At 33.5% G+C, this 16,572-nt stretch overlaps 1 protein-coding gene and 1 pseudogene across 1 annotated transcript; both read left to right on the forward strand.

The window, feature by feature from the left end:
• The first annotated feature begins 11,768 nt into the window (after positions 1-11,768).
• Positions 11,769-14,467, forward strand: LOC119640145 (G-protein-signaling modulator 2). The gene is made up of 2 exons (XM_038037989.1): positions 11,769-13,188; positions 13,253-14,467. The coding sequence occupies exons 1-2, from the start codon at positions 11,947-11,949 to the stop codon at positions 13,970-13,972; spliced, it is 1,962 nt and encodes a 653-aa protein (XP_037893917.1). The 5' UTR covers positions 11,769-11,946; the 3' UTR covers positions 13,973-14,467.
• Positions 14,468-15,424: 957 nt separating this feature from the next.
• Positions 15,425-16,484, forward strand: LOC119640172 (annotated as a pseudogene).
• The last annotated feature ends 88 nt before the right edge of the window (positions 16,485-16,572 follow it).

The following is a 16,572-nucleotide window of genomic DNA, read 5'->3' on the forward strand; positions in this document are numbered from 1 at the left end:
TGATTTAGAAAAGCAAATATGGATAAATTTGGCGCCATTCATATACAATGTAGTTAATGTTATGCATTTTATTATACCTATAAGTAGATATAGTAAGAAACGAGTAATTATTTTTGCAAAGAAAATTTCTTTTTTTAAATTCCTCAACACCTTTAACTAAACTGAACATTTTTGATGGTATCTTTAAATTAAGTAATTAAAATGAGCTTCGTCTGCCGCCACTTGAAGCTTATTTTACACACTCACACTACACCTCACCTATATTGGGTTAGGTCATTAATAGGTTAATTAATTAGCAAATAGTCGCTGAAATAATCCCCTTGACATTAATTTGTGTGTTTATTAATAATCAACTAAGGATATAAACTGCTTTGCATTCATGACTTCGAAATTTTCAAAAGAGTCTGACGAGCTTTTTAAAAAATGAACTTGTTTTTATTAAAAACCAGGTAAATAGTGCACTGATAAAAAACAAGTTTTGGATTAGTTATAGTGTACGTTCATTCCATCAATTAACGTTCGTTAGTTTCCACTTTCGTTTGGTCGATTTTGTTATAGTCGTCATGAAAGGGGCTTCCGTACACGTTTTATCTTTGAACATGATCCACTGTTATAAGACCATAGAACTCCCTTTAAGCTCACCGTTAATATCAAGTACAGTTTTGTACACTCAATCAAATGGAGTTCGCGTAGAGTCAAAGATTATGATGGAAAGCTTCAATTTGTAAATATATCCCCTGCTAATGACAATAAATTAAAAACGGTTTGAAGGTGTGTATTTCCTTTTAGAAGCCTCCAATCTTTTTTAGAATTCTCTCCTCCTCAACGACTTCCTTCAGCGAACCAAAACAAAAGACTCCTCCCGCCATAAAAATTAACATTTAAAAAATGAAAAATAATAAATACACGTTAAGGAATAAAAGTTCAATCCAAAATCGTTTTATACCAGTAAACAATGTCCCTTAAACCATAACTTGTAACGCGACCGGGCGTTTTCGCGCTAGAGCGGTTGCTGACACTCTTTCTTCCTCTCTCTCTTACCCACCGCGCCGCATTACAAAATAAAAGGAAAATAATAAAAATTACATGTCGTCTGTCCGGTACGTCGTTCGTAAGTCTGTACGTTGTCCGTTGGCATCCGTCCACAGTCCACCTACCTTCCCTCACATGCACACGACACCGTACCCCGCCTCGGCGGTGGGGTATACCTACTTAGCCAATCATTTTCAGTAAAAAACACGCATAAGATAATAAAAAATGATACCTGTTCCACGTGCTGGATCTAGTGCAGTGCCGCTTCTGTGCGCTCACGGTTGCATCCCTCGTTGACCGTTGAGTGGCGTCGTTGGTTCCCCTCCCTCCGAAATCTCCTCGTGATGTAGCGGTGGTGTAGCTCGCTTGTTGTCGCTCTTATTCTTCACTTAAAATTTTTCCATAGAACACACACGGCATACAATAGAAACTCCACTTGACGGATTTGCATTGTCTTTCTGACGAATGCGCACTTTATTCATGTTCAAACGATACCAATCGTAACAAATTTTGTATAGTTAATTAAATTAATTCTTTAGCTTTACTTCATTATTCCTTTTTTTCCATTCTTTGCAATATTTTGTCCTATCTTATCATTACAAATTGACAATAAAATACAAAAGTGCTATACAAGTGTATTATCATAAAGTTGGTTTGAATTGTTTTATCATACTGTTTGCTTGAATTTTCTTCTCCGTTCTTTCTTTTTCACATTTATTTTAGACCGATTTGTATTTTCTTACTAGTAAATGCACACTTGTTCATGCATTACAATTTGACAATACAATCCAAGGGTTCCATACAATTCATACGGGCTGCTTGAATTTTCTCTTCCGTTCTTCTTGACATTTATTTTAGAACGATTTTGTATGTTTCCTTACTAGTAAAGGCACACTATATTCATGCTTTTTTTTCTTTGAGATCACGTTCACATATGGCTCCTCTAAAGTTAACAACCACTAGACCATTATTTATCTGGGCTATGAACATGCATATGGCGTTAAATAAAAAACTCGCACTTTCGCTTCTGTTTCTTTCCCTCTTACAGGCTCTCGTTTCCTTTTAAGCTGCCCATTAACATTTCCTTATTATTTTCATTATTTTTCTTTTTTTTTGTGGTTCTTGATTATTATCACAAAGATGCTTTTATGACATCACATAATAGAGACTTTATATTAAGAAAAGGAAACACAGGGTGCAAGCATGGCCAGCAAAATTTTCCATCGAACAGAATAACCTCAGGCTGCACTTTGGCTTGAACCGTAATTATACCTTCAAATATTTATAGTGGTTTGCGAGGAAAATGGTCGCTATTTTACAGTGTTTACAACTGTTTACAACTGCTTACAACTGTTTAAGACTGTTTAACTATATTTTATATAGTTTCGATCCGGAATTTCGCTATTTTAACAAAGTGTTTACAACTGCTTACAACTGTTTAAGACTGTTTAAGACTGTTTAATTACATTTTATATAACCAAGTGAAAAAGAATAACAAGCAAACCCATAAGAAAAAAGTGCATAAAACTTACTAGAAACCTTCTAGATCCCATACAATATTTTAAAACATTTATAAAAGTGCATAAAACTTACTACAAACCTTCTAGATCTCATTGTTACTGCGGTAAGTCCAAGTTCGATTTATTTAGCTAATTATCATATCATTTATTTTATTTTAATTTAAATACAAATAAATGAAATGTATAGAGTTACAATTAAATTTGAACAAAAAAAGGTTTTATATGCTAATTCGCGAATATTAATGAAATGTTCTTCTTCTATATGCTATATTTTTTTTATGTCTACATATTTTGATTGTGATCAGATCATATTTTTAATTATGTAGTTTTTTAACGGAACATTTAATAGTACAATGTAGCAAGGTGATATATATATATATATATATATATATATTCAAAAACACTTTAGAATACATTTGCATTGCATATGCCAGTTCGTTTGTTGAAACACATACGTACACTTTCGATATCAAAAGGCATAAATAATTTTTGTTTATTGATTTGTTTTTTTTTGTTTGTTACTTAAAAATGAGGCCTAACTAGATGTGACATGCATGTTGTTTTCGATTTTAAAAGCGATTTTAAAAGTTCTACGATTTTCCCATGAACTTTACTTACCACCCAAATTCTTATAAGGCTTTCCACCATGACGATTAAATTCGTGCTCCAAAATTTCAGCTCCACGTTTGCGTGTAAGACCAGTCTCTTCTAGACTTAATTCGCACATTTACATGTCATCGATACCTACAAATTGGTTACTGGTTAACAAAAAATACTTTCAAACAGTTTAAATTTTCCATTTATATGCTCCTTACGATCTGTTGAACACGCTGCACTTCTTGGGCTTTGCGACGCGTTTCGATTTCAGCTTTACTATTAAAGAAAACGACCAACTTTCATTTCGCCACATATACATTCTTATTTTTTAGAAAAATTTTACTAACATTCGTTTAGTTTCTTGCTCTTCACGTTGTCGAAGCTCTTCTTCTTCCTTAGCACGTCTGTCCGCTTCTAAAGTTTCTAAAAGGAAAATTTGAATTTTTTAGCTTTGCCGAAAGAAATACCTTAAGGTCAATTCGTGGTGTAAAGAGCATCATTTCTCTTGTTGTTATTTTTGAATTTCTCTAATTGATACATAAAGGAAGTATTGCAAAATAATGATATGGACAAATTCCTTATTTCTATATATATACAGCTATACCTTTATTTGATTTATGACTTCATCGATTTGTCGGTTGATATCGTTCACTTTCTCGATTATATCTTCACGGCCTTTCTTTAAGCAGGCGGCTGTTTCTACGGTTTTCTGAGCATTATGCCGTATTTTATTGATCTTCGATATCCCTTCATAACGTGGACGATGTTGCTTTCGGGCCAAATAACCGCGTACATAGGTTTGTATCATTAGTACACATTTATTTCGATATTTGATACGATTATGTACTAAAAACAACAAGAAAAAAAAATTGTTAATTATTAACGAACATATAAATCAATTTTATTCTACCTTGTGTGCGACAAAGGGCATGAAAGATTCGTGAAAAAAGCTTTTAATTGAAATAAGTAAATATAAAAAAAAAAAACTTTATGTTAATTGAATGTTTGAAATAAAACAAAAAAAAAAAAAGGAATATAGTTATATGTAATATGTATATATCTGATATATTTTTGTGTACAAATTGATCCATAATTTGGCAACGACCATTTACCACTTTAATAAAACAATTTGATTAATATATTTCAACTTTAAAATAAATGGCTTTTACTGTTTGTTTTTCATAACATATAAAAAAGAAATGTATACTATTGGCAAATAAACATAATTTAGATAAATAACTTTAAAATTTAAAAGAAACAATTATTATTTGCCATTTGTGCTTGTTTCTCTTTTTTTGTATTTGAATGCTTACAAGTAAATCAACGACGGTGAATTTTCCTCAATTGTAAACAAATTCGGACGGGCTCTTTGAATTACTCTCAGATGCAGCCAATTTGGGACGGGTTCTTTTAGTTAAGCTTAATTGTAGATTGTTAAAGTAATAGTGATGCCATAAGAAATCCACGTTTCGGTTCTACTCTTGATCATTGTTGCAGCAAAGTCAAATTCTTGCGGTTTTCTTTTGCTTTTGGTAAAACTTCTTTTCACACGTTTCACGGCTTTATTTTCACAATTTGAATTTATATAACATATTCTAAATTCTTTAGATTAGTTTTCTTCAAAAATATATTTCAGTATTCTTTCCTTGACATTCAAGCGACATCCACACCAGCTTTACTTGGATTTTGTGTCGCAGAACAAACGCGTTCTATTTGCAGTTCGCTTATTTCAAAGAGGAGCAGATTTAGTGAGCCGGGCTTGCGATTACTTAAACGAAATTGCGATTGGACTGTCTTGTATGTGCAAAGGATATTTGCAAGTTGAGCGTATACTCAGTTCGGAAGAGCAAAGTTTACCTTGAAATAATATCGAGAAAAAGACGCTTGCCATATTAGTGAAGAAATTGTCTTCAAATTAATCGTAGTCTTCAATAATATTGGAAAAAAAAATGGTCGAATTGAATAAGACCTGTTTGTCTCCTAATAAAGCATCGATTTCAATATTTTTGCTATGAATTTACGAAATTTTTCCTATGGACCACGCAATTAAAAAATTCAATGACGTCTGCAAGCTAAGAATTGTTACTATGGCAAACCATTTTCAAAACTTATTAGTGTACCAAGTTTTATCAAAATGACTCAAATGTCGCTGCCTATAGGTTGAACACGAGACAACGACAACAGGCAGACAGACAAGCTTAGATCGATATAATAGAAGATGGGTCTATATAAAGTCGTTTTATTTGTTGCTCACATCCGTACAATCTTAATATATCCTTGTATCGCAAGTGGTGTAGAGTATATAAAGTATATAAAAATAGTAACTTAAAATGGTGAATGAAATCCATAGATCATAATGAAAATTAGTCAATGGATGCAGCTAAGTCTTTCTCTATTAAAGGTGTTATGATATGTAATACCGTGATTAAAAGTTTCACATTAACTTATGCTTAAACGATGCGAATTTATAAATTAATTTATGCCGCTTGGCTGCTGCAAATATCCCGCAATACAAATTTTCTATTAACCTCATAGCCAAGTATATTTTATAAAAAAAAATGTAATCATATTCAAACGAATAATTAGTTTGGTGCTTGTGCAAAAACGGGACAAACCGGCCATGCTCTGAATATATCGGAAAACATAACATGTTTCCAAACCACTATTTCGCGAAAGTATGTCATATGAGTAGGCGGTGATACAGGTAAATCTGCTGGCTTTTCCATTATCTGTTGTTCAAACAATTTTTGTATTTTAAGTGCACGTACCGGTACTATAAAAATTTCCTCAAATTTCGATTTTGTATATTTAAATATTGTCAATTTCAATGTGGGACCTCAAAAAAGATGATGTCCGTATGTATAGAAAAAAAAGGAAAGAAATAGGCACCCCTTTGATTCCTACCACATCACAAGAAAAACTTTGCAGACAAATCAACGATTTACGATGGGTACGATGAGATATATAATTTCCAGCAAACGTCTAATATTTACAATTTGCCACTTCTATATTATTTCCAAAAAAACTTTTTTATTATTAAATACTGAACTTCCAATTAGCAGAAATTTATGTGAAATTTTACAACTATTTTATTGGAGAAACCACGCAGAAAAAGAATAAAGCAAGCAAAACAGGAAATATAAAATGAAAGTTCTTTGAATTGGGAAAGAATAGCTTTAATAAAATATCAATTTACTGTTTCAAACCTCATAAAAGTTCTAAAAGATCTTAAATTTCTCCTCACAATTCGCATAACAATTTGTAAATGTTAATTATATATCGAATGAAATCTTAAAATTGACAAGAAATTCAACGAACAGGATAACGGTGTTGAATAAAAAAATTGAAAACGTATTTTTTGCAATTTGTTTTTTTAAATGAAGTATTGTAGAGGCTGCGTCGTCATGGTGCGTGGTTAAATATCAAGAATGCTGCTGTTATGAAGACTATAAATGAACAATAGCAAAGTATCGAGTGATGAATAGAAGTGACAACATTCGTACAGCAGATTGTAAGATCCTACATGTACATAAAGGACTATTCGCTACGTTCATTCTTAATAGATGATCATTAGATCTCCTGTGATTAAACATCAGCCTGTTAATAAGGGTAATAATCACGTCCGAACCCGCAATTGATAAACCAAGGAGCTCTATTTATTTGTGGAAACTGAGTGTTTCAACTCAACAAACCAATCAACAGAAATCTGAACTCGATCATTAAAATGTGATGGTCTGTAAGATACAATTTTACCTGCAGTGGTGTTGCCAAGAATTCCTTTGCGGCCGACCACCCAGAGAAAATGAAAACAAAATGAATCAGATTTGACGCTTTACATAGTAAAGATCTGATTTCTAATACGTAAGTGTGGGCTTTACCTGAGGGAAACGATTGCAAAGGGAATGAAGGTGAGTGCTCGGTAAGCGGATAGCTTCCAGGATCGGTAGACATTCGGCCGATAATATAGTGTTACATAGATGACTTGAGAAATAAGCTTCTATATTGATATCTGGAAACCAAGAGTCGCTACCTACGACATCGGTCTTGGATCCATCAATGTTTCCATTTAAACAGATCTGAACAGGTCTAGCGACAGAGCATGCAGATGATGCAAGTTGCTTGCTTATGAGAAAGCGAGTATAGTATTTTAAATTATGATATTTTAACTAAAACCTTTTCCCTTTAAGATGATAAAGCAGGAGCACAAGAAAAGACTTCTTTACATGACAAAGCAAAAGACAATAATAAAAAATATATTTTATTGAAAAGGCGTATGTGTAATAAAGCAAGAAAGTAAAAAAAAAAGAAAAAACAAAAAAAACCAATATGCTATTGCTATTCACGATTTCGTCTGAACAGAGCGCTTATCAGGTTCAGTCAGAGTAACTGCGAATTATTGAAAAATTGAATTACTGGCCAAAAGGACTTTTGAATAAGCTACTCACATCAATTCTTAAAATGGTGAAATTATTAATTTAGTCGCCAAAACTTTTAAAAAAGGAAGTGATAGGTCCTATGATTCTCATTAGATAGAATTTCATTAGAGGCATAACATTTCCTTTCTGTCCCAAGGTTAGTGTGTACGTATATTTCATGCCACGAATAGCGAAACAAAAGCATATCCATTAAATTCTGCATAAATTCAGAAGATCTTTATTTGCAACGTCTAATAGGAGCGAACGGGCACACTCTAATCTAATACATACCATGAAATGCCACAAATGGATTTCAGTACGTTGATGAGTTGACAACATTGTTTGGCAACTTTGTGAATGTGAGCAGCAGGGGAAAGTCTCGAGTGTAAAATAAAGCATAAAAGAATAGCAGAACCATATATGAGAAAAGGAGTAACTGCAGCATCTCTCTTTTTTTTGAAAAGATCACGCATTTGATCTTATCAATTTAAAGTGTAAGTTGGGGCGACTCAAGACTGGAAGAAATATTTTCGAGGGCAGATTGCAAACTCTACCTACACAAATCTGGATCAGAGTTGGATTTAAAACAACATAAGGCATAACCCAAAAATGCGGACATGTCTGGCCTGAAAAAAATAAATTGTTAATTGTCAAATTAGAAACGTTACAACTTATCATCAAAAGCTACCGAAAGGATAAACGATGCACCTACAAGCTTAAACCGGTTCATAATTTGCGAAATTAGATGTGTAATGAAACTTGTTTAGATATATGCAACACCACCGCGATGTAATTGTAATTGAATTTTAATAAAATTATAAAGTACAACGGAGAATAGGAGGAGGGTGTAGCTGATTTTACAAATTAAACTAGTTGAATTATTGTCAATTGTAAACAAATACAGACTAACTTTTTCAATTACTCTTAAATGTGACCAAATTGTTTTTGAATTACTCTCAGATGTGAGCAAATTCATAGTCGTTTTTTCGTTGCAGATAACAAATCAAATGTCGCCACCAGACGTAACTAAACTTTCGGAAAGACAAGCCCCGGAGATATCGTTACAATAAAAATATTGTTCAGCTTATTAAGCTTATTGCACAATAAGATATTGACAAACCTTAAAATGTCAAAAATCTGGCAGCTCTACGAAGGAATTTCTTTATGCTATTGAATGTTTTAGGGGGCTGACACAATGAGGCATTATTCCTATATTTCCGTATTAAGACTCCAACTTTTCCGACTTTTTACAAGACTTTATGGGAATTGATAAATCATATGGTTTTGCATGTAGATATGCAAATTAAATAAACAAAAAACATAAGAAATGTTATTTATCTAATTTATGTTTACACCGATGAACACTTTTTATTTTATATGATTTGCAATTTTGGCTTGTACCATGAAATGAAAAACAAGCAGCAAAGGCCATTTATTTTAAAGTCGAAATTGTTCTATTAGAGAGTTAAAACGGCTTATTTCCAAATTATAGATTAGTGAGTACACAAAAAGGCTTTCGACAGTGTCACAAAATTTAAGCAGTTTATGAAGATTAACAAAATTATTTTTTATAAGCTTGTGCTATTATTTACGTGGTATGATTACGTTATTTTTGGATCTAAAACCATGTGGTAACGCAGCTGCCCATTTGGGACTTTTTAATCCCAATTCTCACAAAGATCGTGATTATACTCCAACTTTTATTATCAAATACCTTACATTTATTTAACTTATTAAATGATATATATCCTAATAAACTTTTTTTTAATAAAATAAAATTCGTTCTTCTTCTTTTTGTAGTTGAATGCATTATTCAGTGGGAAATAAAAGAAGGGAAAATTAAACATTCCTGTATATAAGTTTAAACTTAAAAATTTTTTGCGACTCTTTATAAACATTCACATAATTCCCAGGTTAAGACGCTTTTATAATTCCTTACGCTTCTCGCTTATTTGAGTTTCTCCTTACGAACTACCACGGACTTCATGTGCACACTGAGCCTTTTTTATTATGACGTAGGAAATCATCTATTATTGGCTTGCTGAACATTCGAGAGAACAGAACAACAGTGAAGTAATTAAATAAATCCTAAATTGAAAATAAATGTTTTGTTAGTTTTTCATTGTCTACATATATAAATACAAACTACGAAAAAGATTCTTTTTTTTTGAATATGGAGTTAGAGCTAGAAAACTCTTTCACTTACGCTCTAAAGTAACAAAATTCGAAATTCGCTCATTTACTTCTCCTCTAAGGTAACAAAACTCGAAGTTCGCTCATTATAATTTGATAATAAACCTGAGCACGACCAAGATGTTGTTTATAAATTGATAATAAACCTGGGCACGTCCAAATTTTCATTGTATTCAGAAATGTTGATGAGCGCCCATCGGAAACTTAGTTCTCGGTTTGTTTTTTCTTATTCATCAACGATTTGAATTTAGGTACTTGCTTTAACTGAGGGGCAGAATTATTACTTTATATTCCAAAAAAAAGAAGCAATTTTGAAAAGTTAAACGAAATTTTCCTGTAAATAATAAGTAAAAATTTTGATTTAATCTTTTCTCGAACAAAATTCAAAAGATGGCCTTCATATGAAATACATCCTTCATAGCAACTAAATGCCGACGGCAACTTTCATTTCATTTTGCAATTCTTTGAATCGAATCTCTTGGGTCTCTCTTTGGTCTGTTATTTAAGAAATTTTATATTAATATCAATGTTATGTTAATATAATTAATATTAATATATATTAAAACGTACATTTATTAATAAAAAATAAATAAACATTAGTTACTAAATATCTCAAAGTTTTCTTTCGATTTGCTTTGTTTTGCCGACGGCTTTGCATTTAACAGAATCGATTCCCTTTTGTCGGTAAAGCATTTATTCATTAAATAGATACAGCCAGCTTAACTAATTTTATAAAAAAAAATGAAAAAAATGGCAATACTGGCCATCTAAGGGACTGCTTAAACATACCCCGAAGAAAGCGTATCAATGAGAAACCAACAACTATTTTTAACATTACATATAAAAGTCGGTTTTCAAATATTAGATTCGATTTCTTAATCACAACTTTGTTATGCTTTTTTCTACTTCCTATGAAATGCTTATCTTGACCGCAACTACTTTTCATATCCTTAACAGCTCTTAAGCAATATCATTTAATAAAAAAAGGGTGCTGCTCAGCTTAGTCCGAATTTATATTCAAAAGGTATAAGCTTTCAAATATGCTTATTGTGTAGAATGTTTTATTGTGCGCTTGCAATCCTTTATATATTATGTTCGTATCCGTTGATAAGGGATGCTTGAAAATTCTTACTAGGATTTTCAATCCAATAAATATTGCATTTAAGTAGAATTAGAGATTATTACTGAAACCTCAATTTGGCAATTTTATTAATGTATTTGAGTTTTTTGAAGAAGATAGGGGAAGACTGTTATTCCAAGCTATAACAATCTTTTTGAAATACTATGTTAGTAAATATTTAGGTTAGGAAACAAAAAAAAATGAGATCCAATTACTTTTCGAAAAAAGTTTTCAAATATCTAGTAAGGCTTCCAGTAAGGCTTCCAGCAGAACTAATAGGCACTAAGAAGTAAGTAAACGGATGACGATATTAATACATATCAAAATTCCACCAACGCTATAGATTTTTTTTACTTATTATACATTAGCTATATTTGCAAATGCTCCATCTTGGCATTGTGCGAAAATATACAAAACATTAAATCTTTAATCTCGGAATGGATTGAGCGTAGATTCAACTTGCATTGTTCGCATACGTTTTTCTTTCTCTCGTTAAACATTTATTATTCATTTATATTATTTATATTATATTATATTTATTATTTTTGTCGCAAGCTATACTTTTTTGTCGTAAGCTATACTTTTTTGTCGCAAGCTATACTTTTTTGTCGCAATGATACCAGCTAACGGCTCTTTTTTTTATTTGAATTGGGCACAAACGTAAAGAAATGAAGAAAAAAAATGTTCTAAAAAATTATATTATTATTATTATTATTTTAATTTTAGACGAATGAAATAAATTCTTAGACTAAAAAAATAGATTGAGCACGAGCAACACAGGCTATCGGGTCTAAAAAATTATAAGCAGTAACGAAATAATTAAAAAGGAGTGGCAACTCAGTTTCAAAAGTATTTTTTTGTGTTCAGCTCTATGCTCGTTTAATGTTCTTTTTCTCGTCTTGTAAGTTTTGTGATTCATTTTCTATCAAAGGGTTTCTTACTTAAAATTTGACAAGAGCTAAAAGGATACATTTAGCAGAATATTAATTAGTGTTGTCCTTAAACAGTCGATAAGTGCAGAGGTGAAAAAGATTGAAGTAAAAAGGAGAAAAAGAAGAGTGCTTTGAAAATGTCATCGTTATCAGCCTCCGCAGAGAATGTGTCAAGCGGTGGTAGTGGCGCAGGTGGTGGTGATTCCAATTCGCAAGATGGTAGCTCAAGTATGTGCTTGGAATTGGCCTTGGAAGGGGAGCGATTGTGTAAAGCAGGCGATTGTCGGGCGGGAGTCGCTTTCCTTCAGGCAGCCATACAAGCGGGCACTGAGGATTTGCGCACCTTAAGCGCCATTTATTCACAATTAGGCAATGCTTACTTCTATCTGGCTGATTATCCGAAGGCTATGCAATATCATAAATTGGATTTGACTTTGGCACGTTCTATGAACGATAAGTTAGGCGAGGCTAAATCTTCAGGTAATTTAGGCAACACGTTAAAAGTAATGGGACGTTTTGATGAAGCTGTTATTTGTTGTGATCGCCACTTGACTTTGGCTCGTCAGCTGGGTGATAAATTAAGTGAGGGACGGGCCTTGTACAATCTAGGCAATGTTTATCATGCCAAAGGGAAGCATATGGGTCAAAGAAATCCCGGCGATTTTGGAGATGATGTTAAAGAAGCTTTAAGCAAAGCTGTCGAATATTATAAACAAAACTTGAAGCTGATGCGCGAATTAGGTGATCGCAGTGCTCAGGGCAGGGCTTGCGGTAATCTTGGCAATACCTATTATTTATTAGGTGATTTTCAAGCAGCTATTGAGCACCATCAAAATCGTTTGCGCATTGCCCGTGAATATGGCGACAAGGCAGCCGAAAGACGCGCCAATAGTAATTTGGGCAACTCCCATATATTCCTCGGTCAGTTTGAAGACGCGGCCGAACACTATAAACGTACGCTGGCTTTGGCTGTCGAACTTGGCGAAAGAGAAGTGGAGGCACAAGCATGCTACAGTTTGGGGAACACTTACACATTATTAAGGGAATTCGGTATTGCTATTGAATATCATCGACGCCATTTGGCAATAGCAAGAGAATTGTGTGATCGCGTTGGTGAAGCAAGGGCTTGTTGGTCCCTCGGCAATGCCTACTCCGCCATAGGAAAACATTACGAAGCTTTGCAGTATGCGGAATCCCATTTAAGATTGGCGCGAGAGCTGCAGGATAAGGTAGGAGAAAGCACGGCTACAGTCAATATCTGCGATTTGCGCAAGATACTTGGATTTCCAGAATTGAAACTTCCCATTGAATTAGAAGAACGTTACGAAGACACAGAATTTCTCGCAGAACTCGATTCGAATATCTCACAAGGACGTATGGTACGGTTTTTTAAAAGTTTGGATGAAAATGATGAGATTTCACATTTTTTAAACGTTTTCATAGGTACGCGTGCGCCGTCAATCAATGGAACAATTAGACTTAATTAAGATTACACCCGACGGTAAACAACAACAAAAGCAACAGATTTCGAAAACAGAACCGAAAAATAATTCAAAAGCTCAAGATGATGATTTCTTCGAATTACTTTCGCGTTCGCAGTCGAAGCGAATGGATGATCAACGTTGCTCCATTAAAATCGGTAATGGGCAAATACCATTCTTATCTCCGACATACGCAACTGAAGAAACTCGTGCTCCCGAAGAGCTTCAAAAGGTGATGGAAATGGATAAAGAGAGAGTTGTTGCAGCCGAAGCAGCTTCAGCTTATCCGCCAGATATCAAAACTATTGACATAAACGCTAGTAATAATAGCAATTTACAAGCCAATGCTGGTGCTGGCGCCACTCATGCTGTATTGGCTAGAAGTCATACGACAACGGAACAACCAGACGATGCCTTTCTCGACATGCTGATGCGTTGCCAAAGTTCACGACTGGAGGAACAGAGGTCCGAATTGCCGAAGCCTAATCTCGTGTTTGATGCGGAAACGCCTCGCCAGATTAGCAACTTTGGCCGCGCAGCCAATACTGTGCCAGATGACGACTTTTTCTCCCTCATTATGAAAGTACAAAGTGGCCGCATGGAAGATCAACGAGCAGCTATACCCATACCACGTCGAGATGGTATGGGTACTAACGCTAATAACAATAATAATGTTAAGTAATTTAAGTGTTGGTTCATCTTTCCAAACCAAAAACAGAATTAAGAAACAAAGTCCGTTTTCTTCAATGCATTTCTTTACCATTTTTAATAATATTATACTAATACTCAAATTAAGCGCAAACACACAACTATATATATAACCACATAAAAATTGCACTAACACATTTCAATTGTTAAACCTGACCTTTCATAAATTCCATAAATAAGTTGAATAATTTAACACAAAAACAAGAAAAGGTCTAAAAGTACTACAAATCTAACATTAAGTTATAGAAACCAAAAATCTACGAGAAAAAAAAAAAAGAATAATGAAATGAAATTTTACCAATTTTTACAGAAACAGAATATAGTTGAATTTTTTTTTTCTGCCATGGTGCAAACATAATCAAGATATGCTGTTGCTGAACATATAATTGAACTACAAAAAACAAAAATTAAAAAAAAAAAGGAAAAGAAACCTACAAATTATTGCATCATTTTTCTAAGCTCACATTTTTAATGTAAGTCGCTGAAAATTTTCTACCAAAACTTAAACGAATAAGTTGAATAATGTTATTAATCCAGGAATCATTCATAGACATATATATATACGTGCATAAAAATATTCCAAATAAAGTTTGCCAAATCAACTTGAGAAACGAATCAATTTCTCATGCCTGAAGACATTTATTGCTCGTCGCTTAAGGAGATGAGATAAGAAGCTTTTCTTAACAGGAGCAAGAATCAAATTAACGACAAATTGTTCCCGTTTTCCCGTTTATTCATGTGTCCATCTGCCCAATTGTGGGGCATCTGTGGTAAACGGTCAAAATTTGCAAAAGAATTTCAAAATGACCCAAGCCGATCAAAGCACAATTCTACCTCGCCTGTACCTTAACTATAAAGGATATCAAAGAATTTTGAAAAAACCGTTGACAATACATAGGTGATACATGTATTATCCATATTAAGTTTCATGTGTTTGTGTATAAAGCGAAAAGTCGATAAAAAACGAAAATAAGAACAAAGGTTTCGTGAGGCGACGACAGGAAATTGCCTTCGAATACATGGGGAGCATCTACTTTGGAATTGACCGCAAATTCTAAAGTACTTACCGCCTATGACTTCAGTATAATGTAAACTAGAGCTCGAATTTGTAAGCTTAGGAGCTATCGCTTAACATACGATGAATTCAACCCTGCCGGACCATTTATCATCATCAAGTCTATTCTCTGAAGGGATTTAAAGGAGCCATTCAGGCGCCTTCTCTAATTTATGATTTATTATCTATAATTTATAATTGCATTTATACCTGTGCCTCGATCTTAGACTCAATAGATTTTATAGTTTTGTTGGCGCGTTAATATTAATTAATTATTATTATGGGGAATATTCGTGAGTGATGATGTTTCGCTATGATGTGCAAAAAAAGTCCAACGTGATTTCGAAATTCTTTTTTTGGGCCTTGATGAAGATGGGGGTTAGTTTGGGTATATACTTTCCCTTTGTTTGTTTTATTAGTTCTTTACGTTTCGTAATTAAATTTTATTTAAATCAATGTCTTGTTAATTTTTGCGCGTTATACGTCCACCAAATTTTTTTTTTTTCATTTTTCTCATTTTTATTAGTAAGTAAAGTGAAAAGCGAAATCGCTTGCATTGTGAAGTTCAAAAACAAGGTAGTTGTTGTAGTGGAATAATTGAATCGTTCATTGCGTGTTCATGGTTTCTTGTTGCACTAGGGATTCTCTTTATTAAGGAATTTGGTCAGGATATATTAAAGAACATTTTGGTTATAAAAGGTATGGTGGAAAAGGCTGCCGTTCGCTCCACTGATGTGATAATGGAAATTGATACCTGGTACAGGTAATATGATAATTCGAATGCTGGAGCGTTGCCTGCGAAATTGATACTCGCTTGGCTGCTGAACTTCAAAAGCGTATACAACCCACTCCCATGCAATATAAATTTCAAATCTTTATTGACGATTTCTTAAAAGCCGATAGCCTTAGATGCTTAGATGCTTTTAAGAGTTTAGTCTTAGAATTTATTTCTCTGGCGAAATTAATAATAATAATAATAATAATAATTCTTAAAAGCAGACCTGCCCTTTCTTGACTTATGCATTGCCAATATACCATATCAGATCAGCTCACCACTTATATTTAAGCTGCTTTAGCATTGACCGTTATTTCGCTGCGCCGTGTTAATGCTTCAGCGTGAATTCATGAATTAATGAAAGTAGGAAAAAATAATTTTAAACCGCCGCCCAAAGTGCAATCGAACGCTAAAGAATCCACAACACACCGGTAAATTTTTCAGACTGCGTTGGTTTAAGATGTGTAGCTTTTCTGCATAAGAATAGAACTCTAGCGTCCGCCTTTCAAATAAATTCAGTTTTGGGAATGTTGGAAAAAAATTGCAAGTTACGTTTATCGCTAAGGAATAAGGTAAGTAAAGTGGCATATACAAAAGGAAGCCATTAACAATTGTTATCTGTCCCGTTAGTCGAGTGCAAGTTCCGCTAGAAACTAGACTTTAGTTGTTTGAAAAAAAAATTTCCAAATTTCGAAAGTCCTTAGAGTAGAAGTCAAGTGGGCACGGAAAGTGTCGCTTTAAAATG

The sequence above is a fragment of the Glossina fuscipes genome, unplaced genomic scaffold, assembly GCF_014805625.2.
Source record: "Glossina fuscipes isolate IAEA_lab_2018 unplaced genomic scaffold, Yale_Gfus_2 115, whole genome shotgun sequence".
In the NCBI taxonomy this organism is placed as follows: domain Eukaryota; kingdom Metazoa; phylum Arthropoda; class Insecta; order Diptera; family Glossinidae; genus Glossina; species Glossina fuscipes.